The sequence below is a fragment of the Myxine glutinosa genome, chromosome 2 (assembly GCF_964187855.1).
Source record: "Myxine glutinosa chromosome 2, kmMyxGlut1.1, whole genome shotgun sequence".
Lineage (NCBI taxonomy): Eukaryota > Metazoa > Chordata > Myxini > Myxiniformes > Myxinidae > Myxine > Myxine glutinosa.
Genome location: NC_136262.1, coordinates 164,361,484 through 164,381,199, shown reverse-complemented (window position 1 = coordinate 164,381,199; position 19,716 = coordinate 164,361,484). Strand labels below are relative to the sequence as shown.

At 41.7% G+C, this 19,716-nt stretch overlaps 1 protein-coding gene across 1 annotated transcript; it reads left to right on the top strand.

Moving 5' to 3' along the window:
* Positions 1 to 4,060: 4,060 nt before the first annotated feature.
* LOC137422531 (uncharacterized) lies at positions 4,061 to 18,408 on the top strand. The gene is made up of 5 exons (XM_068109267.2): positions 4,061 to 4,463; positions 4,577 to 4,709; positions 6,034 to 6,207; positions 6,325 to 6,498; positions 17,975 to 18,408. The coding sequence occupies exons 1-5, from the start codon at positions 4,323 to 4,325 to the stop codon at positions 18,019 to 18,021; spliced, it is 669 nt and encodes a 222-aa protein (XP_067965368.1). The 5' UTR covers positions 4,061 to 4,322; the 3' UTR covers positions 18,022 to 18,408.
* The last annotated feature ends 1,308 nt before the right edge of the window (positions 18,409 to 19,716 follow it).

Genomic DNA, 19,716 nt, shown 5'->3' with positions numbered 1-19,716 from the left:
ATGTTCCGTACCTCTCATGGTGGTGATTGCAATATTGGTAATTACAATGCGGAGTTTTTAACCACGATTTCCTCATCTTGTGACTCATCCTGATGATTACTATATTGATGGCGGTGTTGTCCTTGACAATTTTACGTTTCTGTGACTCCCTCGGCACAAAGCGGCCATCCTTGTTTGGTGGGTCCACATGGGTACACCTGCACAGAGAGCGGGGCTACCTGTTAGTATTTATAATGGAGCAAGTGTATCTTTGTCGAGGGGTGCGTTCCATTACCAAACAGCTTGCCAAGCCAGCCATTCCTCATCAACCTTATTGTTGGAGTGCTTGCTTGAGTGCTTAAGGCAGTTGGTGAGCACTCTACAAGCTGATTGGTAATGGAACACACCCCAGCATTCCAGCCACTAAAAACACTTTTTATGACGTAATAAATCAACAGCATTTATCCATGTTGTTTGTGTTCCTGTTAGAGCATACTAAGATAAATTGCATACGTTTTGGTAGTACCCAGGGTCAGGTCATGGGCACAACACCACACCCCTGCCCCCCACCCCCTTCACCATGCAAGGGGGGATGACGATTTAACATTTTCGCCTATACACGTGCCACAGTGCAAGTGGTTTATTGACCCCTGCTGAAGACAAGGGATTATTAGCCACGGCACAAAATATATTTGCCCCACCTCCCCCACTATCCCCCACCCTCCTCCTCCCTCCATCGCCCCCCCCCCCTCAGGCTGCCCTCAAAAGGAGCGGGTGCTTCTAGTAATAATAACTAGAGTGAAGTCTCAAAAAATGGTGCTGCTCTTGCACATTCTTGCTATGCGATGATCAGAACTACCAAGTCAGGTGAATTTCTGCACAACCATTTAGGAGGAGAAAGCGTGGCAGACAGATGGAGCCGATTACAAAAGTAACAATAACTGGAGCAAAGTTGATGGCATGCCATGGAAAATCCCCGTGCTTCCCACCTAAAGCAAAGTTGAAAGATGGCAAAAGTTTCCACCAGAAATGACCCAAAGGGAAATGTAGTGAAAGTACTCACACATAGAGAGTGGGTTAGGGTTCGAGGTTAATACCCTTGCTTTTTGGGACATCTTCCCCCACATTATTTGACTAAGTACTTCATATAATTAAAATATTGTTTGTGATAATGCATGTTTTAAATTCTTTGAGTGGGATGTGATGTGAGTACATAATACCCCACAACGTCACCCCTCTTCACACACACAATCAGTGACTCTATGGAAATGGAATCTCCACTCCATTCTAAAACGGTGGTCTCTCACCTACTTTCTGGTCTTGCAGCCACTGCTCTTTCTGTGCTTTGTCCCCCCACCCCCACTCCCCAGGTCACCCCCCCCCCCCCATCCAAAACCATGATCTTTTTTACCCCCTCCTTCTCCCTCCCCTGTTAACTCTTCCCAACCCCAATCCAACGGAAGGAAATCTCATTTCCTTTCACAAAGCCCGAAACAAGTGTGTGTCCACCCTCAGGAGAGCCAGGAAACAATATCTCACCATTCTCAAGACCGAACTCTCTTATCTGTCTCCCTCTTCCAAATCCTGGTGGTGTCTGGTCAAATCTGTTTCTGGTGTTTGTTCCCCCTCCATCCCCTCCCTCACCTCAAACGGCTTAACGGCTGACTCCGCACGTGAAAAAGCTGAATGCCTCAACTCTGTGTTTGCCTCTAAATCTTGTGTCCCAAACCCATCCCTCTCTGTACCCACCGTACCCAGTCGTACCCAGCTGCTCCTGGACTCTGTGTCCTTTCCTCCTGACAAGGTGGAAAAGTTTCTGTCAACCCTCGACTCTGATTCTGCAACTGGTCCTGACGGCATCAGCCCACGGGTCCTAAAATCATGTTCTTCTGCTCTTTCACTCCCTCTTTCTGTTCTCTTTACCCTCTCTTTTGCTCAAGGTCATCTGCCATCTGCTTGGAGATCAGCCAACATCACCGGTTTGCACAAAAAAGGTGCAAAAACAGATCCCAGCAACTACAGACCAATCAGCCTTCTCCCAATTATCAGCAAAATCATGGAATCCATCATTGCTTCAGATATTAAATCTTTCCTCTTCTCCAATGGCTTGATCTCTGATCATCAATTTGGTTTCAGACCTGGTCACTCTACTCTGGACATGCTGCTTCTGCTTTCTCAACAATGGATGGAGGTCCTCAACGCCAAATAGGAAATTAGAGCTGTCTCCCTTGACATTTCATGTGCCTTCGATACGGTCTGGCACCCTGCTCTGCTCACCAAACTCTCCTCCTTTGGTATCCATGGAAATCTCCACGCATGGCTGGCGGACTTCCTCTCTGGTCGTAGTCAACGTGTGGCCCTGAATGGGTTTCTCTCATCTCCTCTTCCTGTTCAGGCTGGAGTTCCCCAAGGTAGTGTTCTGGGCCCTGTGCTTTTTCTGGTCTTCATCAATGATCTCTCTGACTCTCTTGAAAATCCTCTCTATCTCTTTGCTGACGACTCTACTATCTGTCGCTCCATTCCTCATCCCTCAGATCGGCAGTCTGCAGCCTCCTCACTCTCTGCAGACCTGGACAAAATCACAGACTGGGCAAACAAGTGGAACATGTCTTTCAATCCTGACAAATCTCACACTCTTACAATGTCTCTCCGAAAGGACCGACTGGACAACCCTCCCATCTACTTTCTCAACAATCCTCTCCAAGAAGTTCTGTCGCTCAAGCTTTTGGGTCTCACTATCTGCCATGATCTTTCTTGGGAAAACCACATTTCCAAGCTGGCCTCCAAAGCCAGTCGCCGACTGGGCATCCTCCGTCGTGCGAAGTCCTTCCTTGGCACACTTGAGCTCCTCACCACATACAAGGCTTTCATCCGCAGCTCAATGGAATACTGTTCCCCCCTCTGGGCTGGTGCTCCTGCCTCACACCTTGCTCGGCTTCACGCTGTTGAGGCCAAAGCTTTCAGAATCATTGGAATCTCCTGCGATGTAGTCAACACCGAGGGCCTTTCACTCACTCACCGCAGGCAGGTTGGTGGTCTTTCTGTCTTCTACCGACTCCTCTCCGGCCTTGCTCCCCCAGCTCTCTCTGTGCTCTGTCCCCCCAATATTCCTTCAGGTCGCACAAGATCTGCCTGCAACCCTCTTATGGTTAAACTGCCAAAGTCTAGGCTCTCTGTTCACCTTCACTCTTTCATTCCCCTTTTCTCCCGCCTCTGGAACAAACTCCCCCACTCCCTTCAATCCCACTCCTCCCTCCAGGTCTTTAAAACAGCTGTTCACCACCATCTCTTATCTTCCCCCATCGAAAACCTTGATCTTTTCTACCCCCGGTAATTCACCCCAGAGTCCTTGCAGTGTTCATATGTTTTATTCCTCTCCCACCTCCCCCCAAGTCCTCCCGATGTCCCTGCTCTCAAATGTTGTGTTTGTGTCCTTCCCCCTCTTCCCCCTCTCTTTTGTGTCCTTCCACCTCTCTCCCCATCTTGTCTGCCGCTCCCCTTGTTTTTTGTGTTTTGTGTGTCGGTTTGTCTTTTTGTGTGATTAATGTTAGCTCTTTCACGAGCCTCGATCTTGTATACAAAAAAAAAAAAAAAAAAAAAACAACCCCTACCTCTTTCCAAATTACAGTTTGAGTGTTGATCTGCCCCTTCCCATGTGTCCTCCCCTACCCCTCTCCCCTCCCCACGTCTCTTATTTGTCGAAGTCTTTATTTCTTCGCTCAACCCTGCTGTTGGTGTTTCCTCCGTCTCCTTCGACTGTTCCTTGTGTGATGTTACATCCTGATCCATTTTATGTTCTAGCTCCTCCACGAGTCTCGACTTTATATCCAAAAAAGGAACATATCCTGCACCTGCCCTTAACCGATACCCAACTCATTCAGTAATCTTACATTTTTCACTCGATATTAAGCTAAAGATGCAATATAATCTGCACTTCATGAGACTGACTGTAATTTGCACATGATGAGATTGACAACTTTGCCTACAGTACAAATCTGGTGCACATTATTGTATTGGTTATACGGATGCAGCACGCACACTCACCCGATAGGTCAATGATGTGGTTTCCGGTGTTGGGTTTGCGTTTCCTCGCCTCAATTTCCCATCCAGAGCATACGTGTATATATACATATAAACATATAAAGAGAGATTAGACATCGGCATATTTTTAACGACTCCAAAGTTCAGCTTACCTGTCGCTCGTAGTACTTCATCAAGGTGGCTCATGTGCATCTTTCAAATGATCGCACATCCTCCAGACTCTCCGATTGGATTATACGGACCAGCATCTGACTTCTGATCGGGCGTTCTTCTGCACTTTGGATCATTGATTTGTGACTCCTATGGAAAAGATTCGATGGACAGACAAGGAGTACAGTTTGCTGGAGTTTGAGGAACAGTTTGCATGCAAGTTGCCCATCATTATAAAAGTGACTGATGGATACATGGGACAGCAGGAGCTGGACACCATAAGTGCAGAAACGGTATGCTTTAGTATGAAACAACATACCAAAAAATGTTTCATAATCCAAGCTGTAAATTCATTCATTGAATGCATTGAAATGACTAATTTTACCTTTTCTGGTTTTCTTGTTAGTGCGTGTGGATTCAGTGCAAGCTACAGCAATGGAGGATACTCGCTGAAGACAGCACAGGCACGATGTTTTCCATTCCCCTCAAACTTCAAAAACCAAAGTTTTACCCACTTTCTCAACATGGCTGCAAGGAAGGTAATTGTGGTGGTTGTTGTTGTTGTTTAATCTCCGCCATGTTTCAGGCTCTCTTGTTCCAATCGTCTTTACAATGAGGAATGGGGTGTCAGACCTTCACAAAATACACAACCTTCCACTTTGTCTGTTTTCGAACAGGATGTCTCAAAAAGTTGTGGACGGACAAAATTTCGTGGCATCGGACAAAATTTGGTCGTGAGGTTGGGTGTGTGACAAGGACGAAATGATTAGATTTAGGTGAAGATCCGGATTGAAGATTTTTTTTAAATGATTCTTCACCATTGAGTGATCGGGCTAAAACAGGAAAATAGCACAATATTTCAAAAAGTTGTGGACTGATTCGGACAAAACCTGATGAACAGGTAGCGTGTGTGGCAAGGATGAATCGATTATATTTTTGTGAAGATCCGGATCCGGATACGATGGGGCCAAAAACAATATAAACCACCTTCAGAGGTCATTTTTCTCTGCAGAGCAGGGGTTGGCCTTTTTGGGGGGGCACCGTGGTCCCCTTTTTGAAGCAATGTTTTATGGCCAGATGCCCTTCCTGACGCCAACCCTGTTCGTCGCCTCCTGCGACACACAGGGAATTACCAGTGACCAGGAACTCAATTTTCCGACCTCGGAAGGATATCAGGCTGAGTCAACCCCCCTGGCATTAATTCAGCGATTGACCGGGATTCGAACCTAGGGTCCTAGGATCCCAAGCCGGCACCCTAACCGCTAAGCCAACGACAAAACCAGGTGGATTAGTTGGCTAGGTGACAAGAACAAGCCGATTCGATTCTGATTCAGGTCCGGATCCAGATCGGTCTTGTCAGTTCAGCCTGGCGGAGGTATGCATGCTACCCAGTGCCATTGTATGCCATTGTAGTTGTTGTTATTAGTCCCCTACCGGTGTACACCGGAGGGGACTATAGGTTTGCACTCCGTCCCTCCGTCTGTCAGTCTGTCAGTCTGTCAGTCTGTCCGTCACGCAAAGAACAGTTTTCCGGACTTTTTTTTCTAAACGCTTAAAGCTAATGATTTCAAACTTGGCACATCGTTTCCTCATGATAAGTTACAGATCAAGTTCGAACTTCACGACGTTTCGATCATTTTTGACAAAGTTATGGCACTTTGAACTTTGGGAATTTCCCCAACAGTTTTCCGGACGACAGACTGCCGGTAGGGGACATGTATTGCAGCGCAATACTCAGAATGTTTGTTGTTTTTGTTATTGGAAGCAGCCTTGCAAAAATTCCTCGGAGGAAACACCCCCTCCACACAATATTTCACCTTCATATAGTAGGTCTAATGGTGGAGTTATTGTGTGTTTGTGCAGAAGGGCCATTCAAGTTAAGAAGTATTCTGATCTGGAAGAGTCTGCCGCTGGATGTGGTCACTGAGAATGAAATCAACAGTTGTGTTTTTGATGTACCGGTGCTTTCTGGACGTCTAAAATTAATAAAAACCTGCCAAGTTACCTTTCTGCTGGGATACGTGATCAATGAAAAAGGTAAATAAACTGATTCTAACAAAATTAATTGACTAGATGTAAATGCATCAAAAAACGTTTTTTTTAAATCAAGAAGTTAATGTGTTGTATTTTACTAATATGATTGAATCTTTGCAGGAATATTGCTGACTATGCATCCCATGGTTATCCCAACATACATAAGACCATTGAAGTTCACTGTTGCTGAAGGACTTTTAGATGACGACCCCGATGAATGGCAGAACTTCTGTGATTGTTACCAACGATGTACTTCATCTCTTTCTGATGTTGAAGACGGGAACATTTTGGAAGGTAAAAAGAATTGTAACTCTTCATTGGTTGACACGTGCTTGGCACACAAATCCCATTTTGAGGGTCCTCCCCACTTACCTGCTGTGCACCACTGCAGGCTCAATCTTCGTGTCTTGAAAGATTGCGCAATGATGTGGATAAGGCAGCCATTGTTGGGTATAACTAATTCCTTCAATATCAACTTTTGTGGATAAAAAGTAAACTTTTTAATTTGTTGCTGGTAAGATGTGTGGAAGGAAAGTCATGGAGGTTGGGTGGGAGTAACATGGGGATTTGGGGGACGGTATGGAGGGGAAGGGTAGGGCAATTTTGAAGAAAAGAATGAAGGGAAAAGAATGAATAAAAAATTTCAGATTACTCCTTCAGTCACATCTCGATTGTTCTTCGTTGGTGAAATGGCAGACAAGTAGGTGAAACCTACATTTATCGCAACAAATAACAGTCCCTGGAGCCCAGGTTGTATGGGAAGGTGATTTAGTTGCTCGAAGCCACATTCACAGATAGCGGTCTGAGAAACATGGGCCTGTGCACATGCATGTGGTCATGAAAGAGAGTCAACCTTTGGTCAATGTCACTCAGCTTTTGCCTTTGATGGCCTGCCACAATTTTTGCCTCAAGTCTGATATGTAACATTCTCCTGTGATTGTAATTTTTTGATGCATATAGTCAATCAGAGCAGGATTTCCTTTGACATCGCAGAAATTGATGCCATGATATTGCTGAGTGAGGGTAATGTGTAAAATATATTGAGTGGCGATGACCCCTTGCATACAGATTGCAAATTATTTTTACACCACCTTATTTAACACATTAAATTAGTTCTTCCTGCCTGTTGTTTGTGTCCTTTATGACATCCCTAGCCTGGTGTTGGCTTAACAGTTAAGGAGGCTGGCTTAATATCTTAGGGTCTTGGGTTTGAGCCCCTGTCGTGCCATTGCAGAACACTAACACCAGGTGGTTTGACGAAGCCTGTCACCCTTCCGAGGTCGGCAAAATTGGTACCAGGTTACTGGAAGCAGGAAGTACTGCATCAGCGGCACAGCTGTGCTCCTAGCAATGATGCAACCAGCAGCCACAGGCTGCATATAAAATAATAATGACATCCCTAAAAACAGTAAGTTTCCTGTTTGGAATGATTCAACATTTTGTTTGACTGCCAGACAGGAAAATAGACTAAAAATAAATACACCCATGTCCGAAGGAAGCGGTTCAGTTTGGCATTTTTATATAAAATAGGCAAAACTGAGAAACGAGCAAAACCCATTAGAATTACCTTTATAACTCTTTATAATTACCCTTTAAACCCCATTGGAATTCCCCTTTAGAACCCTTAGAATTACCCTTTATAACTCTTTATAATTACCCTTTAAACCCCATTGGAATTCCCCTTTAGAACCCTTAGAATCACCCTTTATAACTCCTTAGAACTACCCTTTAGAATTACTCTTTAAACCCCATTGGAATTACCCTTTAGAGCCCATTATAATTAACCTTTATAACACCTTAGAACTACCCTTTAGAATTACCCTTTAGAACCCTTAGAATTAACTTATAAAACCCTATAGAATTATACTTCAGAATCCTTTAGAATTACCCTTTAGAACTCTTGGAATTAACTTGTAGAACCCTCTAGAATTATACTTTATAATTACCCTATATAAACCCCTTAGAATTACCCTTTATAATCCTTAGAATTACCCTTTAGAATCCTTGGAATTAGCTTATAGAACCCTCTAGAATTATACTTTCGAACCCTTTAGAATTATCCTTTATATAACCACTTAGAATTACCCTTTAGAGCCCTTTAAAATTATCTTTTCTAACCCCTTGGAACTACCCTTTATAATTACCCTATATAAACCCCTTAGAATAACCCTTTATAATCCTTAGAATTACCCTTTAGAGCCCTTTAGAATTACCCTTTTAACCCCTTGGAATTACCCTGTAAACCCCTTAGAACTCGAGAATTCTATAACCCTAGAATCTAGAATTTAAAAAACATTAGAATCCTACATTTTTCACAGATGGATGGAAGGAAGTACATAGCCAAATACTGAAGCGACTTCTCTGCTTAAAAATACTCTACTCCGCTTTGTGCATGTGTGATCGGTGTGAGATTGCATGCAATTTGATAAATTCAGAGACAAAGTACTGCTCAGCTGCAGGTTCGTGGTCTAATTCATATTCCGATTCGTGTTCTACAGTGTTCAAAATATAAAATTCAATTTTAAATCAAATAGTTCATCGATAGCAGTCAGCCAAAGTGAACCAATTGCTTATCTCTGCTTTTCACTTCTTGCCCACGGGGTAACAAAGATTCTTGTATTTGAAAAATAACTACGTTATTACATTTGAGAGACAACCTAACTGGTTTGCCATTACATCCGTGTTCCTCTCATGATAAATAACTGCACTCTTTTTCTAATAGACGACATTTATTTATTTTATCTTCTTAATTATTATTATTTTATTTTTTTTGTCTAATTTTTGAGACAGGTCAATAAACAGTAGAAATCAATTTTCGTGGCATCTATCGTGGCCATACGTAAAAGTAGATGTTTCCGAGGTATTTTGAGGTGAGGAATCTGCATTTGATCTTCCACAACCGATTTAATGTGACAATTCGACGCTAGGGAGTGTTTTAAGTACCGATGGAGCAAGTTATACGACATGAAATTTTACCAAAGTGTAGTAGTGTTTGAAAAGATGCGGATAACCACATCATTAGCAGTTATTTGGTGATGAATGAATATCAAGAAACATTCTGACTACAATCGTGAAGTTTTTTTGAGGTTTGGTTGGATTCCACTTGGAATGCTACACGCATATAACAACATTATGTGTATCTAAGGCATAGAAATGTTGAACACTAACAAACTTTCATAGACCGACTTCAATCCTGATAACCAGATGGTATTCATAGAATACTTACCCTGCGCAGTCAACTTGGTGCGAACCAACTTTTCAATTTTTGAACGTTTCTTTTTTTTGATCCAATATGGCTGCCAGACCATGTGAGCGATGACATCATAAATTTATATTCTCTAAATAATTGTTGCATATATCGTGCTCAATAAATTTCAAACTGATCAGACTAAGATATATAGACAAACGTTGACCCTGTCGAATTATGACGTCATAATTATGGCACCAATGACGTCATCGCTAACAACACCTATTCCCCATATGGCTGACACGGCACACACTTTACTTTACTGAAATGCAGACACAAATGTTATATTTTCGTCAAAAATCGTCGGAATTTCGCCAAATCTGTTTTGGTCATGTGTTAATATACCTCAGCAATTGACAAATCTGAAATCAGAATTTTATTTGAGGTCAAAATGACCCCGTGAGGTCGCTCCGTACTTTACCTGCTCGTCATGTGCAGTGTGATAATTAATTACATGCACACTCTAGAAGACTCTTCTTCTTCACGCAATAACAACTTCTAGCTTCCAGACCGTACATCTAATCATCTTGGAAGTTTGCAAACTTGTTACACTTCATTACCTCTACTATAATATAAAGTTTCACGTTGATCAATGAAGCGGTTCAAGAGTTATAAATTGTTAAATATATTCGTTTAATTATTTATATCTGCCAAAACACGTCATCTATCGCAACTTCCAAAAGGTCATTTTAGTAGACTGATATGCTGAACACATCTGTGAAGTTTCCCCTCGATAGGATCAAAAATTAGGGAGGAGCTAGGTTGTAAAAGTTTATGCTTAAAAACGTCATAACTCCGAAACCATGTGATGCATGACGTCGTGCTCGCTGACCTTTTTGTTCATCGTGGGTATGCGATTCTGCCTGCAAAGATTGGCCTCGATCTGTTTAGTCGTTTTATAGAAAATTGGATTTTAGTCGTTTTTCAGGCTTGTCACTCAAAACAATATGGCGGCCGAACAACGTGACCTACGACGTCATTATAATGTTACTTCTGCATCAATTTATACCGAGAAGATGCTCAAGAAATTTCATCTTGATCGGATAAAGTTTTTTACTTGTCGAATTATGACGTCATAACGGCGGAACCTATGACATCATCATTCACATATGTTATTCCGCATGGAGAGTTGTTTGCAATGAGACCTGTCGCAATTATTTCTGTGCAGTGGTTTTTGAGATATAGAGGTGCAAAGTTTTATGTTTTTTTCAAGATGGCGCCAGTACCACGTGATCTGTGACGTCATAATATTCACTAAAATATTCTACAGGAGGAGTCCCTCCTATGGTGAAAATTTCATGTCAATCGGACCAACGGTTGCTGAGAATATGAATTTTAAAAATGCAGACACGCACGTACGTATGTACAGACCCGAATGCTTAACCCTGCCTTTCGCTTCGCGAGCGATGTTGGGTAATATTGTTGTAACCTGTTCGTACATCTGGGACTTTCATGACTTGTCACCTTGCTGGTGTAGCAGTCTGTCTTTTTTGAAAATAAGAATCATGGTGAATACCACTCCACAAGCCACCAAGTCAAATGGTAACCACATACATACAGTCACGTGAAAAAGTAAGTACACCCCATGTAAAGTTTTGACTTTTTCAACATATTTCAACATACAGATATTTGATCTTCATTTCATCAATATTCATAGATAAAGGCGATATAATATAACAAATATCATGAAACATTCACATTTTGTAGACCACTGTATAATTTTAATAAACATAGATGCAAATTTCGCATGTGGAATAAGTAAGTACACCCTTACATTTATCACGACATCAAATACCTAAAATTAGAATCAGGTGCACCAGCTCAGGTGCAAATGATTAGAACATCGTTAGAGAGGATCTTGGAGGAACCTGTCTTATTTAAACCTCAGACATTTAGTTTGGTTTGCTCTTTGTTGTTGAAGTGTGTGGCGCCACCATGCCTAGATCAAAAGAGCTCTCTGAGGCCTTCAGAAAGAAGGTTATAGATGCCTACGAGTCTGGGAAGGGGTTTAAAAAGATCTCCAAACAATTTGAAATCAACCATTCGACTGTCTGGAAGATCATCGACAAGTGGAAAAGATTCCAAACAACTGCCAACTTGTTCAGGCCAGGCCGCCCCAGCAAGTTCAGCCCGAGAGCAGACCGCAAGATGCTGAAAGAAGTCTCTAAGAACCCCAGAATGTCATCACGGGACCTACAGGTAGCTCTTGCGACTGTTGATGTCAAAGTGCACGAGTCTACCATTTGAAAGAGGCTGCACAAATTTGATCTACGTGGGAGGTGTGCCAGGAGGAAACCTTTGCTGTCCAGAAAGAACATCAGGGTAAGACTAAACTTTGCCAATTAACACCTAGGCAAAGACCAGCACTTCTGGAACAATGTGCCCTGGACAGATGAGTCAAAGGTAGAGCTATTTGGCCACAGTACCAGAAGACATCTTTGGCGAAAACCAAAGACAGCATTAGACCACAAGAACCTTATACCAACTGTGAAGCATGGTGGTGGAAATATTATGATTTGGGGCAGCTTTGCTGCATCAGGGCCTGGGCAGCTCACCATCATGGAATACACTATGAATTCTTCATTGTACCAGAGGGAGCTTGAGGATAATGTGAGGCCATCTGTTGGAAAGTTGAAGCTCAACCGAAGGTGGACCTTGCAACATGACAATGACCCTAAACATACCAGTAAATCCACCAAGGAATGGCTGAAAAGAAAGAAATGGAGGGTTCTGGAATGGCCAAGTCAAAGCCCGGATCTAAATCCCATCGAGATGTTGTGGGGGGATTTGAAACGAGCTGTGCATGCAAGAAACCCCTCAAACATCGCTCAGCTGAAATAATTCTGCATGGAGGAGTGGGAAAAAAATTATTTACAATGAATTATTATTTACAAGTGACGGTTCTGAAAACCGTAACAATACTTTGCAGCGGGACATCATCGAGATGGCCCACATTTGGTGGACCTAAGTTGAGGCTCGTCTAAGAGCTGAAAGGCTCTGCAGAAAATCAGTCACCACTTTGTTCGCCAGGCAACAGATGATCAATTGAGGATACTGTTATGGACTCGGCCTTAATGATTGTTGTTATGAGTATTGTTGCTGGTTCAAAGTATTCTAGATATTATGCTTATTGTGACTTAAGGGAAAGGGTTGTTGTGAGTCAAAGATTTAAAAGCGCTCCTGGTAAAATGTGGCCGGAAATCTGGATCGAGACCGGAAGAGGTGGAGCGAAGAAAAGAAGGTGGGAGGAGATCGGAAAGAGAGGTGGTGGTGGAGGCTCCGGGCCAAGCGTTCGACATACAGTGCGAGGGAACCTTGCGTCCTTGAAAGGAAGTTCGGTCGATAAGAAATATCGCCGGAGTGCGGGGAGCCTGTGTCGCCGGGCATTCTCAGTGAGGTTCCGGAGGATCCAGACCTTGAGAACCCGGGTTGGAGCAAAAGCCGTCCGCCATTTTAGCCATGCGAGCATCCTGCAGGGAACAGGCTTTCGTCGTGTCGGCTGGGCGTTATTCCCGGGTGGATTGCCGGGAACAGCCGTGCCAGAAAGGGGCACGTGCAAATTCTACGGAGGCTCGCGGGTTGAACCGCAACGTGTACGTCGGAGCGAATCTTTGTGAGGTTCCTCTCCACCGCTGTGTGGCTGGGGGCTGAGCACGTGACCTCGGGGTTGTCTCGCTCGCCGACGCCTCAATTGACCATCGGGCCTTGACTCCCCGATCGCGGGAGCGCACAGACATTGGGACTTCGCCTTGGAGGGAAGCAGAGACATTGGGGGAGGTGCCGTGAGTGTGGGGTTAAGGGGCTTGACAAGGATTTTATCGTAAGATTTGAAAGTAGGGGTGATTGCCCCCATTGCTGTATGGCTCTTTGTGTGGGATTTATAATATATTATGGTTTGTTTATAACCGGGTGTGGTTGCATCATTTGATTCGCCTGTTTCATTTGCTGGTTCCAGTGAGGGATAAAAACATCTTTCTGCCAGGGACCCTCTCGGGGTTTGGAGGTCCACCGAGACCAAGGGTAAGGGGGGGACCCCATAACAATACTTCGATTGCAACCGTCTTTTCAATTGATGAGTTCTGAAGCAAAAAAAACTAGAACAATGCGACTGCATCGCCAATATGCCTCCGCATAGTCCCACAATGGGTAGATGCCATCACTCCACATATGTATGGGTTATGGATCACGTTTGTGAAGTTTCGTGTTGATCGGATAAGGTTCGTTTTTCTATCCAGGATGGCTGCCAAACCACGTGACCTATGACATCATCCTTTTCAAACTATATGCAAAAGTGCTGTTTGATGATATTTGTAAAATTTCGCATCGATAGGGTGAGCGGTTTCAGAGATAGAATTATATAATATTTTCCTTCAATCCAAAATGGCTGCCAAACCATGTGACCTATGATGTCATAAATTTAATATTTCAATACAAATGGGTCATAGATCATGTGCATGCAATTTCAGATTTTTAGGATAAAGAATTTGATTAAAACATTTTTGGCTTGTATACCACTTCACCTATGATGTCATCATTATCATGCTTTTGTTCTCCATTGGGAGTACTTGACAATGTGCCAGGTTTCAAATTTTTCCATTCAGCGGTTCCCGAGAAATATTTTTTTAATTATTTGCCTTTAATCCAAGATGGCTGCCATACCACGTGAGCTATGACGTCACAATTATCATTAAAACATTCTGCATGGGTGTCACTCCTACCCTGAAAGTTTTGTCTCAATCGGACTTTTGGTTGCTGAGAAAAACGAGGTTTATCATGGACAGATGGACGGACGGACGGACGGAGAACCCGAAAACATAATGCCTCCGGCGACTTTGTCAGCGCAGGCATTAAAAAAATCAACGTTGTCGGCTACAAAACCACAATGCACACACGGCATGCACAATAGGATTACACACTAGCTACAGATAATGTTACAAATGTTCGAAGCGTCAAAGATTCAAAAACATGAGCCATCTCGATCGGGTCATCTCGTTCAAAATAGGCCCATGGTATTGGTAACAGGATATGTTCATAATCCAGTTATACAAAGAAAGACATTTCATAAACCGAGCAGGGATTGTTCTAGCGAACAACAAGAACGAGCCCATCGGTCATACTGTTCCTTTCTCAAAGTAATGTTGACATTAAAAAATATCCACAAGCATTTATCGATATGAAGTTTTGTTTCGTTTTGTTGAATTTCCGAATTTCTGTAATAATCTCGAAAGATTTTTATTTTTATTAACAGCATGTGCTGTTTGACACAAAGTAAATACACTTTTCCTGTATAATTGAAATAAGACGCATAATTTGAAATACTTTGATTAATTGATTGAATAATAAATTTTTGTAATGTTATATATTGTACTATTTTAAAGTCAGTGTGGGCTATTTAATACAAATATTTAGATATTTTGAATGTAATTATTGACATTTATATATTGACCAAAGCATTTTAACCTTTTAAATGAATTTCTTCTGTTTTGATTGATTCACCAATTCAAATAGATAAATTGATTTCTTTTTCTGTCTGTATAATCTATTTGTTACTATGTGAAATTATTTACATTGTAAACTTGACATTATTAGTCCTTGGATTACAGTCATACACATTTTTTTCTTCTTTTTTTTTTCTAATAAAACCGATTTTGATTGATTGATATGAAGAAGCATCAATATCTTCCTTATCTGCGAATTCACAGAACATGGCGAGGAGCTGTCGTCAATCGAAGGATGTGTTCAATTTTTATTTCGTCCTTCTCAATGATGGTCGGACAAAATGTGTCGAAGGCACGTTTGGAACTTTCACGAGCAGTCGTCGATTTGTCCCTGTAAAGAAAAATAGGAAGGAATGACCAAGGCCATGAACGAATGCGGAGGCGATCCGAGTCGTAAGAGCAATGAGGAATTGTGGCAATTATGTTAATTTCACTAATTTCAGTTCAGACTCACTCGTTCCTCGACAGAAACCGTGTGTAATTACCCTCGCCAGAGAAGAGGGTATTGCATTTGAGTCCGTTCGTCTGTCTGTCTGTTTGTTTGGCTGTTACTTGGCAAAAAAGAGGGTTTTTTTTTGCAAGTATGTTGATCACTTCGGTTTGTTTGTGTGTTTGTCTGTCCGCTCACTTATACTTGCCTACAGGTCACAATTTGAAACCGATCTTCACGAAACTTCACCAAATGGTAGAGTTTGTGGTCTGACAAAATCCTATATATTATTGAGGTCAATGTCAAAAGGTCAACATAGGCCAAAGGTCAACCACTTTTTTTCAAATTTCTAAAATCCTCAATTTTAATCCGATTGACTTGAAATTTGAATACGATTTACAAATCGGCTAACTGAATTCAACCACTAACTATTTTTTAGATCAGCGTAGGCCGAAAGGTCAACATAGGCCAAAAGTCAACCACTTTTTCACATTTCTAAAATCCTTAATTTTCATCCGATTGACTTGAAATTTGAATACGATTTACATATCGGCAAACTGAATTCAACCACCAACTACTTTTGAGGTCAACTTACACCAAAAGGTCAACATAGGCCAAAATTCTAAAATTCTCAATTTTCATCCAATTAACTTAAACTTTGAAGACGATTTGCATATCAGGTCACTGAATTCGACCACAAAATTTTTTGGAGGTCAAAAGGATGCTCCACTGAGTGCCATTCTACTTTGTTCTGTTTTTCCAAGTGTCAATCCATGAGTGATTTTTCATCTGACTGTTTGTCCACACAGAATAAATATGATTTTCTCTGCAACCGTTGATCGGATTGACAGGAAATTTTCACCATAGGCGCAACTCCACCTGTATAATTTTTAATGATAATCACGTGGTATGGGCGCCATCTTGGAAAAAACAAAAAACATTGCACCTCTATATCTCCGAAAGCGCTGCGTATAAATTGTGACATGGCTCATTGTAAAGAACTCCCAATGGGAAATATCATGTGTTAATCGTGATGTCATAGGTGCCTCCATAATGACGTCATAATTCGACAAGTATAAAACTTCATCTGATCAAGATGAAATTTATTGAGCGTCATCTCGGGATAAATTGGTGGAGAAAAAAAGATGACGTCATCGGTCACGTGGTTCGGCCGCCATATTTGTTTTCACACAAAAAGCCTTAAAGCCAATAAAAACATGTCCTGGCGAAGGTCTGCAATCTCTGATTGCTCTTTCCTGTTCCGTATGCAACTCTGACGATACTTGACTTCGACTGAAACAGTCTTTTCCTCTGATATGTCTCAATATCCTTTCATCAGGACCATTGGTTTGTCAGTTGCAGCCCTCATCAGAAGACCTGGAATTTTGAATGAGTGAAAGGCAAATGCAGGTCACCATGTGAAAGTCAAAAATGTTTTTTCATCACGTTCATGACGACATAACTAAGCTGGATGGAGAACAATAATGAATTCAATGAAACGGTGGTTACAAGTGCTTCAAATAGAAATTGACACATTCAACTGTATAGAAGTACATGGAACAAATCTGTGTGGTTCATAAATAAAAACCATGATATCATATTTGACTCACCATCATCGATTGTTTCTGCCTGCATCAGTTTGTCCGTCTGAAAATAGACATTGACTTTGGTTCTCTTCCCCACCTTATCACAGGTGATACAAACCGGTGACAGGATGTTCTCCGATGTTCTAGCTGCAGTTGCAATGACAGCTGACCTAAGTCGTTTTTTTGGGCTGGGAGTGATTACCTCGGGAGATACTTCTCCACCCTTTATATCTGGTGTATTTTTATGAGCACGCTTAGCAGCTCTATTTAATCGTTGAATGTCAGCAAACTTCCCATAGCATCTTATGTGATATCCATAACCATGAGGGATTGTCTCTGCAAAGAATTGACCCATGGACCCAAGGAGTTAAAGGCCATTAGTCAGCCATTTCTGGTCAGATTACAAAACAAAATCTTCTGCATTTGTATACTCTAGTGTGTTATCGTTATGCCAAGTTTGAACAAAATCGGTCCATGCATGTCGAGAAATGGTTCGGGACACGTTTAAGTAATAAAATGGCCGCCTTTCGGCCATCTTGGATCTGATGTCGAAACAAAAAGACGTGCATATGCAACCCATCATTCATTTTTTGTGTGCCACGTTTGATCATGATCAGTAAATGTATGTCCGAGAAATGGTTGAGGACGCGGTCAATATCGAGTTTGAAAAATCCAGGTTTGGAAAAGGTAACGATGCTGAAGAATTCTGTGGGGATTAAAACAAATACAATGGAGTCATAACTCATACACAAAAGAGTTCTGGTGGAAGCATTGGAGGAACAATTGTTCAGAGTTTGTGCAGCTAATCAATTAGAAGTCTAGAATTGTTTCAAACGATTATTTTGCTGATGGATCATGATTTTTGTGCGGTTCCTTGTTGGTATTATGCAAAATCATAGCTGAACATTTTTCATTCTTTTGCTTAATGAGTGGTACAGGCTGATTGTTGATTTTTTTTTTTTTTATTCATCTGTTTTACATTAATTTTCGTATTCTGTTGCCTTCACAGACATTCTGACTCATGGCCATGAAGATGTTTTTCCATGGAACAGATAAACGTCAATTTTATTGATCTGCTATTCTCAGAAAGTAGATCAAAAGGCACAAAATGCAATGGAATTCCATTCATAAAATTATGACTACAAAACTGTTTCTGATTAATATGAAGTTCCAGTTTGAAGACTTCCTTAGCCTCTGTGTTGGTTTCCTGCTAATGAATGCAAAACTTAGTGAGAAAACTTTAAATGCAAAAATGTATATGAGTAAAAGATGTCTGGGTCTTGGTATCGGGTCTACCGAGTCTTGGTATTGGCATCGGGTCAGAGTCCATCGAGTGTAAAATCGACCGAGAGTCTGGGCATTTCCCTCAACCAAGATGAATCACCATATTTTGTGTTTTAATTCATGTACCTCATTTTAATAAAATGCATGCATTATACTCTGAATTTTGTCCGGATCATGTCCCACACCTACAGGTGGTAAGGGGCCAATTTTAATGGTGCCCCTGACAGGTTCACAGGTATCCTAATCAATCAGCACGTTTGCAAAATTTGGTGGAGATTGGCCAAGCCATTTTCAATTTTACAAGGTTCCGAAACACATACAAATGGAAATTGAAACGATGATAAATACAATTACTCCTCACGTCACCATGAATTAGGTGGATTGAAGAACAGTTGGAAAAAACATTCACGAGTGAAAATTTGGCTTCAAGTTCATAACTAAAAAGCATGTGAAAATTCAAAGCCCGCCCGCGTCCGTTTATATTCACTCCTCTTCTTCTTTCTCTTCTTTTTTTCTGTATGCTCAAAAAAACGAAAACAGCTTTAAAAAATACAAAATGAAAATTGATGATTTTATGCAGCCTTGACCTTTGAGCTTTAGATCTAAAAAAATAATCAGCTTCTAGCTTTTGATGGTGAACCAATTCAGTAACCCAATATGCAAATTCTGAAAATTTCAGGTCAATTGGACAAAAGTTTGACGATTTTATGGAACCTTGACCTTTGACCTTTTGATCTAAAAAAAAAAACAATCGGCTTGTAGTTTTTGATTGGTGAACCAATTCAGTGAACCAATATGCAAATTCTTTAAATTTCAGGTCAATCATTTCAGGTCAAAATTGATGATTTTATGTGAGGCTGGCCTTTTTACCAAATTATTAATTAGCGTTTTTTTTTTTTTGTATACAAGATCGAGGCTCGTGAAAGAGCTAACATTAATCACACAAAAAGTCAAACCAACACATAAAACACAAAATAAGGGGAGCGGTAGACAAGAGGGGGAAGGACACAAACACAACATTTGAGAGCAGGGACATCGAGAGAACTGTGGGAGGGAGAGGGCTTCGGGGAGGTGGGAGAGGTATAAAACATATGAACACTGCAAGGACTTCCAGGAAAGAAGTTGGAATTTCAAAAAAGTGTATCTGGGGTGAATTAGTGGGGGTAGAAAAGATCAAGGTTTTGGATGGGGGAAGATAAGAGATGGTGGTGAACAGCTGTTTTAAAGACCTGAAGGGAGGGGTGGGATTGAAGGGAGTGGAGGAGATTGTTCCAGAGGCAGGAGAAAAGGGGAATGAAAGAGTGAAGGTGAGCAGAGAGTCTAGATTTTGGCAGTTTAACCATAAGAGGGTTGCGGGCAGATCTTGTGCGATCTGTAGGAATATTTGGGGGACAGAGCACAGAGAGAGCTGGGGAGCAAGGCCGGAGAGGAGTCGGTAGAAGACAGAAAGACCACAAACCTGCCTGC

Bases quoted from the DNA above. Each gene is read 5' to 3' on its own strand.
- LOC137422531 (XM_068109267.2), top strand. From the start codon at position 4,323: ATGGAAAAGATTCGATGGACAGACAAGGAGTACAGTTTGCTGGAGTTT. The intron at 6,208-6,324 runs GTAAATAAACTG...GAATCTTTGCAG, and splicing joins ATACGTGATCAATGAAAAAG to GAATATTGCTGACTATGCAT. The intron at 6,499-17,974 runs GTAAAAAGAATT...TTGCCTTCACAG, and splicing joins AGACGGGAACATTTTGGAAG to ACATTCTGACTCATGGCCAT.